Source organism: Lucilia sericata, unplaced genomic scaffold, assembly GCF_015586225.1.
Source record: "Lucilia sericata isolate MDLA Ls3-8-SP2 unplaced genomic scaffold, ASM1558622v1 Contig000335F_arrow, whole genome shotgun sequence".
NCBI classification, from domain to species: Eukaryota; Metazoa; Arthropoda; class Insecta; order Diptera; family Calliphoridae; genus Lucilia; species Lucilia sericata.
Genome location: NW_023994355.1, coordinates 140825 through 157595, shown reverse-complemented (window position 1 = coordinate 157595; position 16771 = coordinate 140825). Strand labels below are relative to the sequence as shown.

General features: G+C 25.5%; 1 protein-coding gene across 2 annotated transcripts in view; it reads right to left on the bottom strand.

Annotated features, from left to right (window-relative positions):
- Positions 1–1485: 1485 nt before the first annotated feature.
- The window catches only part of LOC119603781 (protein hedgehog), a 47410-nt gene continuing 32124 nt past the window's right edge, over positions 1486–16771 (bottom strand). For both annotated transcript variants that reach the window (XM_037955955.1, XM_037955954.1), the window contains 2 exons: positions 9792–10053; positions 1486–2436 (listed from right to left, as the gene is read on the bottom strand). In XM_037955955.1, the coding sequence (XP_037811883.1) occupies positions 1769–2436; positions 9792–10053 (930 nt within the window). In that variant the 3' untranslated portion in view covers positions 1486–1768. The remainder of the gene's footprint in view (positions 2437–9791; positions 10054–16771) is intronic.

Sequence of the window (16771 nt, the reverse complement as noted above, 5' to 3'; positions counted from 1 at the left end):
TAGAACTGAACTAGAACTGAAACTAGAACTGAACTAGAACTGAACTAGAACTGAACTAGAACTGAACAGAACTGAACTAGAACTGACTAGAACTGAGACTAGAACTGAACTAGAACTGAACTAGAACTGAACTAGAACTGACTAGAACTGAACTAGAACTGAACTAGAACTGAACTAAACTGACTAGACTGAACTAGAACTGAACTAGAACTGAACTAGAACTGAACTAAACTGAACTAGAACTGAACTAGAACTGAACTAGAACTGAACTAGAAACTGAACTAGAACTGAACTAGAACTGAACTAGAACTGAACTAGAACTGAACTAGAACTGAACTAGAACTGAACTAGAACTGAACTAGAACTGAACTAGAACTGAACTAGAACTGAACTAGAACTGAACTAGAACTGAACTAGAACTGAACTAGAACTGAACTAGAACTGAACTAGAACTGAACTAGAACTGAACTAGAACTGAACTAGAACTGAACTAGAACTGAACTAGAACTGAACTAGAACTAGAACTTAGCTAGGACTCAACTACTATAGAACTGAACTAAATTTTTAATGTTTTACGTTCCCTCTTGAAATAATAACACTTTTCAATTTATTTTTCACATTATAATTTTTATATGTTTAGTTTAAATTATATTTTATATTTTTTTATAAAACATTTTAATAATTATTGTTATAAAAAATTACAATTTAAACCGTTTATAATAAAAAACAAATACACAATTTATCAATAATAATAAAAAATAATAATAATAAGAGTTTACTAATTTTATAAACATACTAAACAACTAAAAGGTTAAAAAAATATTAAAAAAATTTTAATATTAAACAAACATACCGATTGCAAACAAACACACATTCATACATACAAACAGGCAAATTTATAAATTATTATTCGATTATTTATTTAAATATTAAAAGTTAAACATAATTTATATACAAAAAAAAAAAACCAAAATAGTATTATTTTAAATATTATGATTATAAAAAAAATAAATTAAATTAACATTTATTATATATACAGAGAGAGAGTTAGAAAAAAATTCATTAATTATACAATACACAAAAAACCTAACTAAATTTTTTTATACACTTTGTTGGGGGTATTATGGTTTAAATATATTTGTTTATTTAATAATAGATTCAGTCACTTATATTATAAACAATTGGATTTACACATAATTTTATTTTCTTTATTACAATATTTACAATAGAAATTATTTTTTAAAAAATATATTTGGGTTTTGTTTTTCAAATAATAATGATACAAAATAAGAATTAATTCTTGAAAATTTGAAAGATTTTTTATAATTTTTGGAAGTTTTAAATGAAAACTTTTTCGATTTTTGCATAAAATACAATTTTCTAATAGAAAAAGTTTTTAATTTTTTTAGATAACGTTACTTCAACAGTTTTTTTTAGTTTTCAGTTCTAGAGTTTTCTTTTTGCAATTCTTTCCATTAAACTTTCATTTAATTTTATTCAAATTTTACATAGATCATAAATATTTTATTTAAATAAACTTATGTGCTAGATTGCGCAAGCGCAATTGCTTTAATTGATAAATACATATAACAGGTAATTGCTTAAATATTAAAAATAATAAAATAAATTAATTATATTTTTGCAAATTTTACATTAGATTGCCTACTTAGTAACTAAAGACATGATGACAAAAAAAAAAGACAAAAGAACAATTCTAGACAGGAAATATTTGCCAGCTTTCAAATCCAAGTTCTTTTTGTTGCTGCTACTAGTGTCTCCAGGATTTGGGTAATACAAAATTCTTAATCGAATATAAGGTTTTGGCATACCAGTGTACACCATTTTGTAAATGAGCGGTAGAGGTGTGCTGCCTTTGGGCCGCTGAAGAAGAGATTGAGAAAAGTCTCTCCTTAAGAGCGGACCAAACACGCATAGGAGCCAAACTCCAATGAGCCAAAGATTGACTATTAACAATGGCATAACAGGAGGCAGCCACAGAATTAACCACTATGGTACCTTCACGGGTTAAAGGAGCTACCACACCTTTTCTTAAAACAGCCTTTAAATCGACCACTTTTTGAGGCCTTAAGAGACCAGTGTGATCATAAACAAATACTTGATCTCCCTCTTCCACACGATCAGCAAATACATAATCTGCCAATTGTTTAGCTGAGTTCCAAATCATAACCAAATGAGCCGGAGTAACAGTTAGTTGGGCTCCCGTATCGGTGGTTAATTGCACAAATTCTTGAGCCAATTCCAAATTACGATCCATAAACAAAATGATCTCACTGTAAATGGCCTCTCCTTGCTCGTTCATGCTAAGCACTTGATCTCCTATAGCAAGATCACTCATAGCTTTGCGTTCACCGCTTTGCAGTAAAACCGTACTGTCTTTGGTAAAACAACCACTATCATGAGGGGTATGAGAAGAATCTGCAAGATAAAAATAAAGAAAATTTAGTTTTATAAAGAACCAAAGAAATTTAAATAATATAAAAAAAAACAAAATTGCTTAGAAAAAAAAAGTCAAGCAAGTCAAGTCATGAAGTTTGTTCACATCTAAGCCTCAAAATCCCTAAACCTTTAAAACAAAAACTAAGCTAAGGAAAAGAAATGAAATCAAATCAAAGTATAGGCTAAAGAATACCTGTTTTTAAGCCTGTTTAGGGGTTGTGTGATTCTGTTCTAATCTAATTTGGCGTTAATAATACCTTACCACAAAATTTTTTTGCTTTATTCCTGAAGATTAACAAACCCTAACAAGAGTCAAAAAGGTGTTCACAGTTGTTCAGTTTATACTCTCTCTTTCTCTCTCTTTTTGGGTTTAAAGTAAAGGGTGTTTACCAGAATGGGCATCTGCCTAACAGAGTATCAATAACATATTTTTATTGTTTAAAAACTTCAAAAAAACAAGATCTTTTGTGGGTTTTAGGGATTTGCCAAAAATTGATCTTGTTTTTTTTTTTAAAGAGATTATTTTTTTTTTCTGTATGGATTGCCACAAGACTCGAGCCAATTTAAGATTAAGGTAATTTTTATCCCCTTAAATAAACAAAGAGCTAAACCTAGAAACTCTTGTTATAAATTTTACCTGTTCATGCAAAAAATTTTCTTTTTTGGGAAATTTTGAAAATTGAAAAAAAGGTAATGTTTCATAATATTATGTGTTTTATTGTAATATTAACAAAATGGGCGTTTTTTTTTAATGTAGAGTTTACAATACTCTAATTAAATTTATATTAATATAACAAATTCCCACAATTTCTCAAGAACTTAAAGACCACCTTAGGAGACTTGAAATTAATGAGAGTTTAACAATAATTAGAGAAGAAATTTGAACTCCCCTTTTTTTAAAATTTGAAATTTAGACTCTAATTACAGTGTAACTGAAACATTTTAAAAATCTTAAGAAATTTTTAAAAAATTTGCCATAAATATTTCGTTTAAAGGCGTTTAAAAGGCGTGTTTCTATTTTATTAGTTTTTCTAGCTATAAATTATAAAATTCAACAACTTTAGCTACAAAATGGTGTTGTCAACTATAAATACAAAAGTGAAATTTTTATGTTTAATAAAAAAATACCGAACGCTAACTGTGCGCTTTATTATAATTAGTGTCATAAAGATGGAGGAATTTCTATAAAACATTTTCATAGGAAATGTTAGGTTAGAAAACATATAAAAATCCATTTAAATTATATGAACTACCTTAACGTGCTGATGTTGTTGTTGTTGTTGTTATTTTACCAACTCTAAAACCATAATGACATGATAATGCTTTTTATACTATAAAACAAAATATTCTTAAAAATAAGATTTTTTTTACAAAATTTAACCCCTTGTTGAGTTTTATTGATATACTTAACCTATGTTAACTGATTGAATTTAATTTTTTGTTGTTGTTACCATAAACACTTTTCGATTTTTTTTGTGGTTGTTGTTGAAATGCTTAATAAACCATTTAAACCATAACGTTACAAAAAAGAAAGACTGGTTATATTTTTTTTTGTAATTTTCTCTAATCGGTCAAGATACATGATACCAAATTGGTGTGAAATACATGTCGGTTTTAAACAAAAAACCATGATTACAACAATAACAACAAAATATTTTAACTAACCATTTAAATAGAGAGTGTTTTTGTTTGGTAATTTTCAGCACATAACCTTAAAAAAAATAGTTGAAACAAAAAGAGAGAAAAACTAAATTTAAAGGAAAAACTACACTTAGGACACTCTAAACGCTTAATATTACTTAAGCCCCCTTCACACGAGCACACAAGTAATATGATCTGTCAAAAATTTTTGTGTAAAAGAGAACGGATGGCATCGTCTAAAGCTGGAGGTCCATACCACGCGTTTTACGCTTCTTCGCATTCCACACGGCTGTCAAAAAAGTAGAATCAAAGCTGTTGTGTGCTAGAAGTTACAACCACAAAAGCGTAGGATGCCTTGACGCGTAGAATGCTTACAGTAGATCTACTTTCTACTTTTGTAAGCGTCATAAGCGTCGCACAAATATGTCAGCTGATTTTGACAATTTTTATTCTATTTTGAATGTGTATTTATCAATTTTAATAAACTAAAACGAGTTAAATTGTGAAAAGTTCTTTGTAAATAGCAACAATTTGACGTTTAAGTAGAGTAGCATGTAACTTGATGCAAAGAAGGTATGAAAAGCACGAAATGCTTTGACGCGAAAACGCGTAGTGTGGACCTCCAGCTTAAAATTTTTTGAGGTTAAATTGAAATTTTGTTTAAATTTTTAATTATTTTCAATTTAAATGTTAAATTTTAAGCAAAATATATTATAAAATATGTAATCGTTTACATATGAAATGTTTTTTTGAATATTTTTTTAAAATTTTTAAACAAAAAGCTGTTTAAACGAGGCCTCAGTTTAAAGGTATGTCGTGTGTGTTAACATATTTCTTATATATGTAGCTCTATTGGGCTGTTGACTGTGTGTTGTTTTGACTTGAAGGGTCATAAATTAATAAACCATTAAAGTGGTTAAAAAATTATCGTTAATTTTATCTCTCGCTTTGACGCTGACGACGACTAAACTGATAAATTATTACAAAACAGAAGACAACAACCTACCAACCAAGCAACCAAACAACCATCCATCCATCCATCCAACAAAGAGCCAAATGTCCAGCATCTAAAACATTTGTAAAGCCACACACATACAACACACAATATGTTAACAGCCAGCCATTTAGCCACTCACTCACTCACTGAAAACATTTGTACGTCTGTCCATTTGGTCATACATTCTATGCTTATGTGATCCGTTTTTGGGAAAGTGTGACTTGGATCAAAACACAAGTGAGTAAATGACGTACTGATAGATTTTAATGTAGTGGCTTGACAACTTTTCAAAAAAAATTTAAAAAAAAGCAACAATTTTTTTAAATGCCAAGTAATTTGTTAGGTTTCTAAAAAAAGGGTTTAATAGTTGAAACATTAATTGCTTGTCACAAAATAATGTAAATAAATTTATTTGTAAGAACTAAGGTTTAAAAATTTCTCTCAGTGTTTATAGTTTTATAATGATTTATAGTTTTTTTTTTAATAATTTTTTAAAACAACATTAAGTAATATTATATATTGTAAGTCAAAAAAAAACTGCTTATTTTCTTTTCCTTGTAATAGCTGTCATTAAATGCCATAAGATTTCAAAATAAAACACAACAAATCCTCTCTATACATTTCACACATTCCTGATGCTTTTTTTTTAAAAACAGGGTTTCTTAAGAGTAGGCAAGGGTAAAGTAATATTCAAATACAGCATCATATTACAAGGTCTTCTTCTTTTTTTTTCAGATTTTTTTCCTTTTCGTTAAATAGCGGCATCTTTTTTTTAATCTCTGTTTTGTTTATTGCTATTTCTCACCACTTTTCCAGACCACTCTGCCAGCACTTGAATTTCATGACAACATACACATACATAAACAAACAAAAAAAAAGCCGCAAAAAAAAAGAGAATGTGTATCAACATATTTTGACTTTAATGTGACATCAGAAACCACCGACAATGACAATTTGTAAATTATTGATCCTTACAACAAAATGAACAACAACAACAACAACTACTACTACTAATACTAAACCACATGTTAGAAGAAAAAAACTACATACATACACATAACCCTAGTATAACATTTCTGTGTGGTCCTGGTTTTGCCATACACAACTTACTCCTGCTGTGTTATAGGCCACAATTATTTAATTGAAAATCCTGTAAATACTTTTTATTGTACAAATTTTTTTTATTAACAACTTGGCCTTAATATTTTCTTTTTCTTAAGGTTTAAACCTAAAAAGTAGCCGCCTTTTTTAGTTGTTTATTATTTTATCGTTAAGATCTTTTTGTTAAAGATCTGTTTTATCTGCCTTTCTCTCTCTCTTTTTCTCCTACATTTGTTGTTGTTAAGGTAATATAAGCCCTTTTGTGTTGTAATTGTTTCATTTGATTGATGGTTTTTTGTTTCCTTCAAAACAAAATCCCATAAAAAAATTGTTTAAAAACATTTGTGTAAGTAAAATATTTTGCTTTATAAACAGTATGTGGTCGTTTGATCTTGTTATAACATGTTTGATTTTGCTTTAAATTGTTATAGTTTTGATTGGATGTTGATAGAAAAACGTTTAAACTGTTTTTTTTAGCCATAACGTTTGATTTATGGCAATTTGTTGGGGAAAAAATCAGTTATAAAATATCATAAATTTATTGGGAAATTGTTAAAGATTATCTTTTTAATATGATTTGTTTGAAATAATTTTTTTAAAAAATTTTCTTTCATAACATTTTAGCTTAAAATAAAATAAAGTTTATTACAAAATTAATACAAAATGCTTAAGAATTTATAAGAAAAAGAAAAACTAAGAAAATTTGTAAAAATTTGCAAAATTTTGTTTTTAAACATTTTTTTAAACTTTACAAATTTTGCAAATTTTAAAAATTTTTAGATTAATTCTTGATTTTTCCTTTAAAAATTCACACATTTTTTTTAACAAATGGTGGCTCTTCTCTTTTCCTTTTAACGAACAAACAAATCTTTCTTTGTTTTTGTTGTTGTTTAAGTTTATGAAAAAAACTGGCTTTTCTTGTTGTGGTTATTGTTGTAGTTGTTGGAAATTAATTTTTAATGGGTTTTAGTTGGTGGAGCCACGCGAGTTAAACAGAAGAACAGAAAAAAACAACAATGTTATTCCTCGTTCTTGTTTTTATGATTCTTCCTGTTGAAAAAAGACCAGTAACTAAACAGGGGAAGTAAACCTAAGCACTAGACATAAAAAAATCACCCAAAAAAAAATAATATATATAAACAATTACCTAATACATAAACAAATTACATTTTCCATAAACTTTTAAAATTTAAATTATTTTAATCAAGAAAAAATTTCATTAATTCTATGAATTAATTAATTCATTTAATTAAGAAATTTAGGAAATTTTTTATTAAATTTTAAAATTTTCAAAAAAAAAATTAATAAAATTCCTACAAAATTTCAAACAAATTACATATTTTATAAACTTTTCAAATTAACATTGTTTAATTCAATTAAAAATTTCATTAATTCTATGAAACATTTTCATTATAACAACAAATTTATTAATTTAAACCTAAAAACTAAAAATTTTCTAAAAGAAGTATTAAAAAACAACAAAATTTAAGTTATTAATTAAAATCTCAAATCTCAATCTATTAAAGTTTTAATTTAAATTAAAAATAAACAATTAAAATTTTCTTCAAAATAATAAAATTTAAAAAATTTCTTTATTTATCGAAATATTTCAAAAATTTTTAAAAATCTAAAGGCTGACCTTCTCTCCCCCTTGTTTAAAAGTGATCTTTTAACCCAGCAGCATCTTTTACCAGTAGTTTTCGATCCAGCAGTAGTGACTGCCTATTGTTGTTGTTGTTAGTAGTAGTAGTTTTTAGTATATAAATGGTAGTTTAAGAAACAGGTATTTCTTTTTCTTTTCTTCTTTTTTTTTTATATAAACCAACTATATAAAATATATTTTTTTAATGAAACATGTTGATAAAAAAACAACAACAAAGAACTAAGATTCTAAGTTGGTGAACTCTTCACAGAGAAATAAAACATGGTGGCTGCTTAACCATTTAAAAAGGTGGGATTTTTATGAAGTATTGTAGAGTTTTTTTTAAGGTTCCGGTTTTGTTTTTTGCCATTTTTGCTACGGTTTTAAGTTTTTTTTCTTTTGGGGTTCAAAACAACCTTTTGGTCTTTTAGTAAGTTTCGTGAGCAGCTATTGAAACATGTTGTGTTGTGATTTGTTTTTTTGGGTATTTTTGTTAATACTATTAACATTAACTACCATTTGCTACCACCACAACAATAATAACTAAAGAAGCTGCCGTTCAATTTAAAGCTTAAAAAAATTGTTATTAGTTTTTTCTTTCTTAAGGTTTTTAACATGGCTCTGTTGATGAGACTTGTTGTTTTTTTTTGGGTTTTAAAGTAAAAAAAAACTTCTTTGGAATTTGTGTCGTATTAAAGTTGTTTTCCAGTTGCTTCTTTAAATTTCTGGTCAAAAAAAAAGAAACTACACTTTAAAAGATTTTAATGTGATAGGAATAAAAAACTTAAACAAATAATTTTTTATAAATTTTTTGCAATATTTTTAAATTTTTGTAGAAAATTTTGAAATTTAAAAAATTCCATTCAATTTGTTTTATATTTAACAAGTATGTGTCTTAAGTCTTTTGTTTTTTAAACCAAAAATTCACTTTTCATTTGTTCCTTTTTCATTTTCCTCAGTGTATAAATACTGGTTATCTGTTTTTATATTTTCATGTTTTATGAGAGCCATGAGAAACTCATTGGGTGTCGTATCATCAATTCGTTTAATTTGACAGGCGCAAACCTAAACATGTCAAAACAACATACCCACAAAATATTATAACAGTCAGCCAGACAGACAGACATACAAAGATACAAAGTTACACATACATTAAAAAAAGAAGAAAAAGAAAAAAACTGTGCAACAATTTTGTGGTTGGGATTGTTACTTTTTGTTGCAATTGACCAACAAGGAACGAACTTGTTTAAAACAGGCTTACTAACAGGGAAGACAACAACAACAACAGACTCTCAACTAACTAAATGCTTTAAATGACGATCTGTCTGTTGTAGTTTTGTTCAATGAGCTGTTATGGCCATAAAATGAAAAGTTGTAGTTATCTAGCCAACTGTCTAACTACACATCCATCTAAGCATACTATGTGCTTGGTTTTCTATTAACCCAACTTAACAGCAGCAGCAGCCGAAGTAAGTAGTGCGTGTTTTAAACTGTTTTATTTTTTCTCCTTTTGACCATTACCAATACGATTTGATTTGGGTAGACACACTAACACAGGCATATAAATCTAATTTATAAAAATCTTTAGGAAAAAAAAACAAAACACCTAAATACAAAGAAAGTTTAAAACAAATTGCCTACGCTTGTCATGTTTTTAACAGCTACAACATTAGCAGACACAACAGACACACAACACAGCCGTCACAGTTTTATACCGAGAGCATTACTTATACCAAGAATCACAAGTTATTTCTCTGACCAAAGTCATAATTGACGTTAAACATGCAAAATTAAAACTCGTTAGTGTCAATTCCTAAGAAAATTCACAAGTTTTTCTTTTAGAAACAATTTTTCCTTAAAGCTGTCAATTGTCAGGGAATAGTATTTTTTTTCTGTTTGGTTTGGCAAATTTTGTTAAAACCAAAAAAGAAAAGAAAACAAAAATCAACTTACCCGATTTAACTGAACAGTGTATATGAGCTCTGGTTTCATAGTAGACCCAATCGAAACCAGCCTCCACAGCTAAACGTGCCAACATGCCATATTTACTGCGATCACGATCTGAGGTGGTAATATCAACAGCTCGTCCCTCATAATGCAAAGAATTTGCATCGTGTAAATACTCCTCATCCCAACTTTCGGTAACACGTAATCGTACACCCGGCCATTGATTCATAACCGATATGGCCAAAGTATTAAGTTTTTCTTTGCAGCGCTGTAATTAAAATAAAAAAAACAACAAAAAAATTATTAAATAATTTATTTAAAAAAATAGTTTATTTTTAGTCTTAAGTGTAAAGAAAATAAAGAAGTGGTTCTTCTTTTTTAAGTATATGAGTGTGTGTGTGAGTGTGTAGCAAGGTGTAAGTGGTAGTGCGAGTTTAAATTTAGAGTTCATCTTCTTTTTTTGTGGCTGCTTGTGTTTTGTATTGTTGTTGTTGTTCTATATATTTAACTCCCTCACTCTCTGCTGTTTTGGTTAAATGAAATTTTGTTGTTATTGTTGTTTTTTGAAGGAAATAGGCGTGGTAAATATGTGCTGGGTTTATTTTGTTTAGAAATTCATTTTAAGTTCATTTTATTCATTATGAAAATGAATATAAATTAAGGAATTTTTTGAAATTTAATTAAAAATTCAAAAATTGTTAAAAACTAAAAGAAAATTCTTAAAATCTTAAAAAAATATATTAAAAATAAAATAAAATTTTGTAAATGAGTTTTATTTTATAGTAAACAACTTGTAATTGTTATAAAAAATTTAAAATATTTAATTTCTATTAAAAATTGAATTTTAAAGAATTTTTGAATCGAAAATTATTAAGAAATTTGTTAAAAATTTTAAGAAAATGTATTTTTTTTTAATAAAAGACTTTTCAATAAAGTAACTTTCTTCAGTTTGATTTTAAATAAAAATGTTTTCAATTTAAAATATAAATAAAATTTTAAAAAAATGTTGTTTTTAAGCAACTGATAGTTATTGGAAAATTATTAAGACATTTTTTCAAAATTATTTAAAAATAATTTTTCTTTAAAATAAAATTTTTTAAATAATTTAATTGGAAAGTAATTGTATAAAAATTAATATAAAACTTAATTTTATTACATTTTATAAAAAATTCAAATTTTAAAGAATTTTTGAAAACTAAAATTTTTTTTAAGAATTTCTTGAAAAATTTTAAGACTTTTGTTAAAATTTAAATAAAAATTGATTTAAAAAAAAAAATTAAAATAATAAAATTAAATAGAAAACCAATTAAATTTTTATAAAAAATACCAATTTTTAAATTTTTAATAAAATTAAATTTTTGGAAATTTTTGAAAAATTAACAATTTTTGAAATGCTAAACAAGGTTAAAGTCTTGGGTTAAAAATCTTTAAAAATATTAAACAATAATTTAATTTAGTTGTAAAAGGTTTAAATTTAATATAAAATAATTTTCTTTAAATTTTTCCAAAAAAAATTTGAGTTTTTTTATAAAAAATAAAAAAAATCTCTTTTTTACCAAAAATTTTTTTTGTTTGTTTCTTAATTTCCTTAACATTTATGTTGTGTAAATTGAAAAATGTTATTTGTTTTTTTTTTGTTATTTTAAAATTTCCTTAACTCATTTACTTACACACACAGACAATATTTACTTTGACCCAAAACGAAAGACTCAAACAACAAACCTGTTAAGTACCAAAAAAAAGGAAAAAACTCTTTGAACCTGTTGCGCTTATTTAATAAGTAAATAAAACCTTTACTAAAACCAACAAACTAAAATCCTTTTTTTTTGAAAAAAATTTTAAAATCAAAACAATATTTTTTTGTAATATTTAAATAATACCTATACGTTGATTATTTAGACATATTTGCATTTGTAAAGTAAATAGAAAAAACTTAAAGAAAATAAAGTAAAGTAATACAAAAAAACATTTTCTGGCTGATTTAAAATAAATATTTAAAAAGACCCAAGAACTCTTTGGTTAAATTAAAAACAGAATATTTAAACAAATAAAACTGAAGATATGATGGGACTCAAAGGATTTTGCTTAACAGCCGCCATTTCTAGGAATATTTGTAAGAAATTTCAAATTTCTTTTTCTTTATTGAAACCACAGAAGCGCAATTGCCCGCCACAAAATCAATTATTAACGGCCTTGGTTTTTGGCTTGAAAATATCCTTGGGTGCAACGAATTAAAGCGTTAGTTTTGCTTACAATTTGTGTACAAACATTACAGCCTTTTTTTTGCTGTTTTTATGTTGCAACAGGCAGTCTGTTGGCAAAAGTGCAATGGCAGGCAGGCTAGGCTGTCTGTTAGGCGTAAAATTGATTTTCATTTTAACAATAAGCATACAACATAAGTAGACAAGATATTTGTTGCTCTATGAATATACATATAAAACCATCATGTTGGTTTTATATGCTCTTTTCTTTACATAATTTGTCACACTTGCAATAATGATTTTTTCCCAAAAATTTCAATTGAGTTTTAGTTTGTTGTTGTGTGTGTGTGTGTTATTACAAATAAGCGCTTTAATAAGCGTTGTTAATTTGTTATTTTTTTTTTGTTTTTTGTTATTGAAACCAAAACATGTTGGTTTATTTACATCAAATATTTAAAAAGTATGTGTCTTAAGTCTTTTGTTTTTTCACCCAAAAAAAACTCCCTCCCATATAGTTTACACTAGAGTTTATGGTTTTTTTCTTTTTGTTAAGGTTTATGCCTAGATTTGTTTAACTAAATACAAAAACTATTGTTGTTGTTGTTGTTGTTAATTTTTGTGTAATATGCTAATTTATGTTTGTTGCTGTAAGTTTACTTTATTAAAAGGCTTAAAACTTGAAGTATGTATTTAAAAGAAATAGAGACTCTATTTAATGTATGCATGAATTCCAACCATGTTAAGCAAACACTTTAAATTGCTGTTAAGAGCATATTATGTTAATCCTGAGACCTCTACCCCCCTTCTCCCCTTTAAACCAGGCCGTTTTTAATTATTGATTTCCTCACCTGTCCCTTAAAAGAGAGAGATAAAAAAAGACTTCACACTTTGCCTTACAGTGGAACGAACATTAAGACTGATAATTAAGCTGCTTTTAAACCTTTTTTTGTATAACGACTATGTAATGCTTAAATAAATATTTATTAAAAAATTTACCTCTTTCTTTAGTAATAATTCCCTAATACAAAGTGTTTACAGCTCAGCTTGTATATTGTAAGTTTTGTTTTTCTTTGGCAAGACAACATTATCTTTTAGTTTAAATATTATTTAAATTGGTTGTTGTTTTTCTTTATTTTAGTTTTGTCTATAGAACATTAACAAAAAAATCTGAAAAAAAGACTAAATGCCGACGGGTGCGTAAAATAAACATCTAACTCATTGTCCCAACAAAATGTTGTTGTTTGTATGTATGCTGTTGTTATTATTATTATTATGATTGTTAATGCTGTTGTAATGTAATGTATACTCACTTACAACTTTTTAATCATTATAACAAAATGTTAGGAAAAACGAAACCCTCCATCTACCGCCACCAAAGATGCTAAATGCAAAATAATGTATTTGTTCAAAAATGCATTCAAGCATTCACATACACAAAAAAAAACAGAAAAACACTAAAGTTGTTTTAACAAAAATGCTTAAGAGTAAGAAGACCCTGTAAAGGAAGATCACTAATGATCATTTCTGTTTGATTATTGTTCATAAAGGTTTATAGAAATGTAGAATGTAGAAGAAGACGAAGTTTGTGGCTGTTTGTTTGTTGATTAAATAAACTTCAGTTTTGTTTTCTTTGTTTGTTAGTAAATACTATTAAATATCAATTGTATTTGTTAAAAAGACTTTGTGTTTAATATAAAATTTGTTGGGGATTGTTGGGGGGAATTAATAATATAAACACAAAATATTTTGACTTTATTATAAAAAGGTGTGAACTATTTTAAGAATTTTTTATAAATATAAAAATGGTTAATTAGAAATATAAGAAAAAGATTTTTAAATAAGATAAGATTGAAAAATTAAATTTCTTTAAAATAAAATTTTAGAAATAATTTTATTTATTAACAATTATCTTATATTTAATATAAAATAAAACTCTTTTTATTCTTATTAAAAATGGAATTTTAAGTAATTTTTTAAATTTGGTTTATAAAGAAGTTATTTTAGCATTTCAAAGGAATTTTTTTCAAAAATTTAAAAATTAAATTTCTTTAAAATAAAATTTTAGAAATAATTTTATTTATTAACAATTGTCTTAGTTTTAATATAAAATAAAAATCTTTTAATTTTTATTAAAAATAGAATTTTGAGAAAATTTTTAAATTTGTTTTATAAAGAAGTTATTTTAGCATTTCAAAGGAATTTTTTTTTCAAAAATTTTTAAAAATTAAATTTCTTTCAAATAAAATTTTAGAAATAATTTTATTTATTAACAATTGCCATAGTTTTAATATTTACTAAAAAACTTTTAATTTTTATTAAAAATATAATTTTGAGAAATTTTTCAAATTTGGTTTATAAAGAAGTTATTTTAACATTTCATTTTTTAAAAATCTTTAAAAATTAAATTTGTTTAAAATAAAATTTTTAAAATAATTTTATTTAATAACAAATATCTTACATTTAATATAAAATAAAAATCTTTTTATTCTTATTAAAAATGGAATTTTAACGAATTTTTTAATATAGACAATTTAGCTAAAAATAACTAAATCATTTTGAAGTCTTTTTAAAAATTTCTTAATTTTGTTATTAATCGAAAACTTTTAGAAGGATTTTATTTAAATTTTATAAAAATTTGATTTCTCTAAAATTTTGTCTAGATAATAGTTTAATTTACAAGAAAATAGTTTGAGAATAATAAAAACATAATTCAGTTTTTAATTTTAACAAAACAAGGAATTTTAAGAGATTTTTGAAAATTGTAATTTAGGAATAAATTTGAAAATCTTTTTTTTTCAATTTGATTTAATTTAATTCCACTAAAGACTTCGATATAATTTTATTTATTAAAAATTATTACAAAATAAAATTTTTTAACAAATTTTTGAAAATTAAACTTGACAAAATTTTTTAAGTAATTTTCTTAAAATCTTTTGAATATAAACAGATTTTTAAGAATTTTTTAAAAATTCACTTTATTTAGAAAATTATTATGTTATGGTAATGTTTGTTTTTTAATTTAATGAGTTTTTCTTGAATGCAAACATTATAAGAAAAAAGTAATTATTTAGACTAAAGCTTAATGTTTAGCTAGCTTAATTATTTTTTCAAAAAACAAATTCATGAAATTAAATTTTAAATGAAACTATTTTTTTAGGCCATTATTAACTAATTTAAATGTTTGTGTTTTTTTTTCATTCTTATAAAAGCCAACATAAAACAAATAATTATTTTTTTTTTTAGCACTGGCTTAGTTTTACTGTATTATTATGGTCATCATCATTAAATGTTTAAGGCCAAAAGGAGCAGCTAAACTTACAGAAAAAGCAAAAAAAAAAAAAAAAAAACTTTAACTGCCATATTTAAATAAATTGAAAGTAAACTTAAGCTAAAAGAAAAATACCAAATTACTTGTAGTTAAATTAAAAAGATGATGTTTGTTTTAATAAAAGAGACAAACATTATTTATATGTACATGTGTATGTATGTACAGAAGAAGAAAAAGCACTTCATAATGTTGTAAACCACTTGAAGTGCAATTCAAAACATTACAGAGTAACACAAACACAAACATATCTACATACATACATACCAAACTCCTTAATCGTTTACAATCATTCACAATAATGCAGGAAACTCAACAACTTGCAATACAACAACAAAACACTATTAAACACTTGTGCTATTAACACACGCCAAGGTGTACAACAACATTTAGTATCTATGAGTTAAATGAACACAGCAACAACAACAAAAGTTTCCATGCCACACACATACCAAGCGGCTTTACTACAAAGCCTTAGTGCTGACTGATCGCTTAAAATCTAACAAATTGTTAGTAAAATCCACACGAAGAGATGAAAACTAAAATCTATAAAAAAAAATACAAATCGTCTAATAAGTGTTTTGTTAAAAAACACAAAACATTAACAAAAGGTGGTGATTACTTGTACTTATTAAATTAAACTACAGCAACAGCAATATGCCACCCAAAAAAACAACAACACTGCTGCAACACATAAAACTTCTAGGGGAGTCAAGCTGGTGGCAGCAGCAGCAGCAGTAGAAACAACAAGCATTTTAGTTTAAGTATGTGTAATCAAAGACATTGATGACACATTTACGTGTAAAAACATAAACTTTAAAATACTTACAAATTGTACATATCTTGTGTATAATGACACTAAATAAACGATTTGGGGTAACTAAAGCTAAAATAACCAGTTTTGTTTCAAAAAAAAAAAAAAAAAAAGAGTTAAAATTGCTAACTTCCGTAATTGTAAGTTTTCGCTTCCGTTGGCTAAGAAATCACTACAAATTTGTTTAAATTTTTTTTTTTTTTTTTTTTTTGTTCAAAAAAGGATATTAAGTATCTGATTACTTAAGAGATTATTTAACTTTTAAATTTAATTTAATAAAGTTTAGCGTTTACCCTTTGCTCTAGAGAAAAAACACAAAACACTTGATTTACTGCATTAAAACACCCCTTTTTTTTTTAAAAAATTACTTAAAAAAACCTTAAACTGTGATTTAAGTAATTTTATACTTTTTGTTCAAAATATAAATTGTGTCATAAACCCAAACCCAAAAACCTAACAACTAAGGGCGCTAAATTAAAACTTGGTTTTTTATTTATTTGGTGTGGTTTTTGTGGTTAAATAAATAAACAAATTTTTAATAAAAAAAACTTTATGATTTCCCTTACTATTGGGTCAAGTGTAAATAAACACAGAGATATACTTATTAATCATTTCTAAAACAAACATTAAATTGATTTTTTTAACT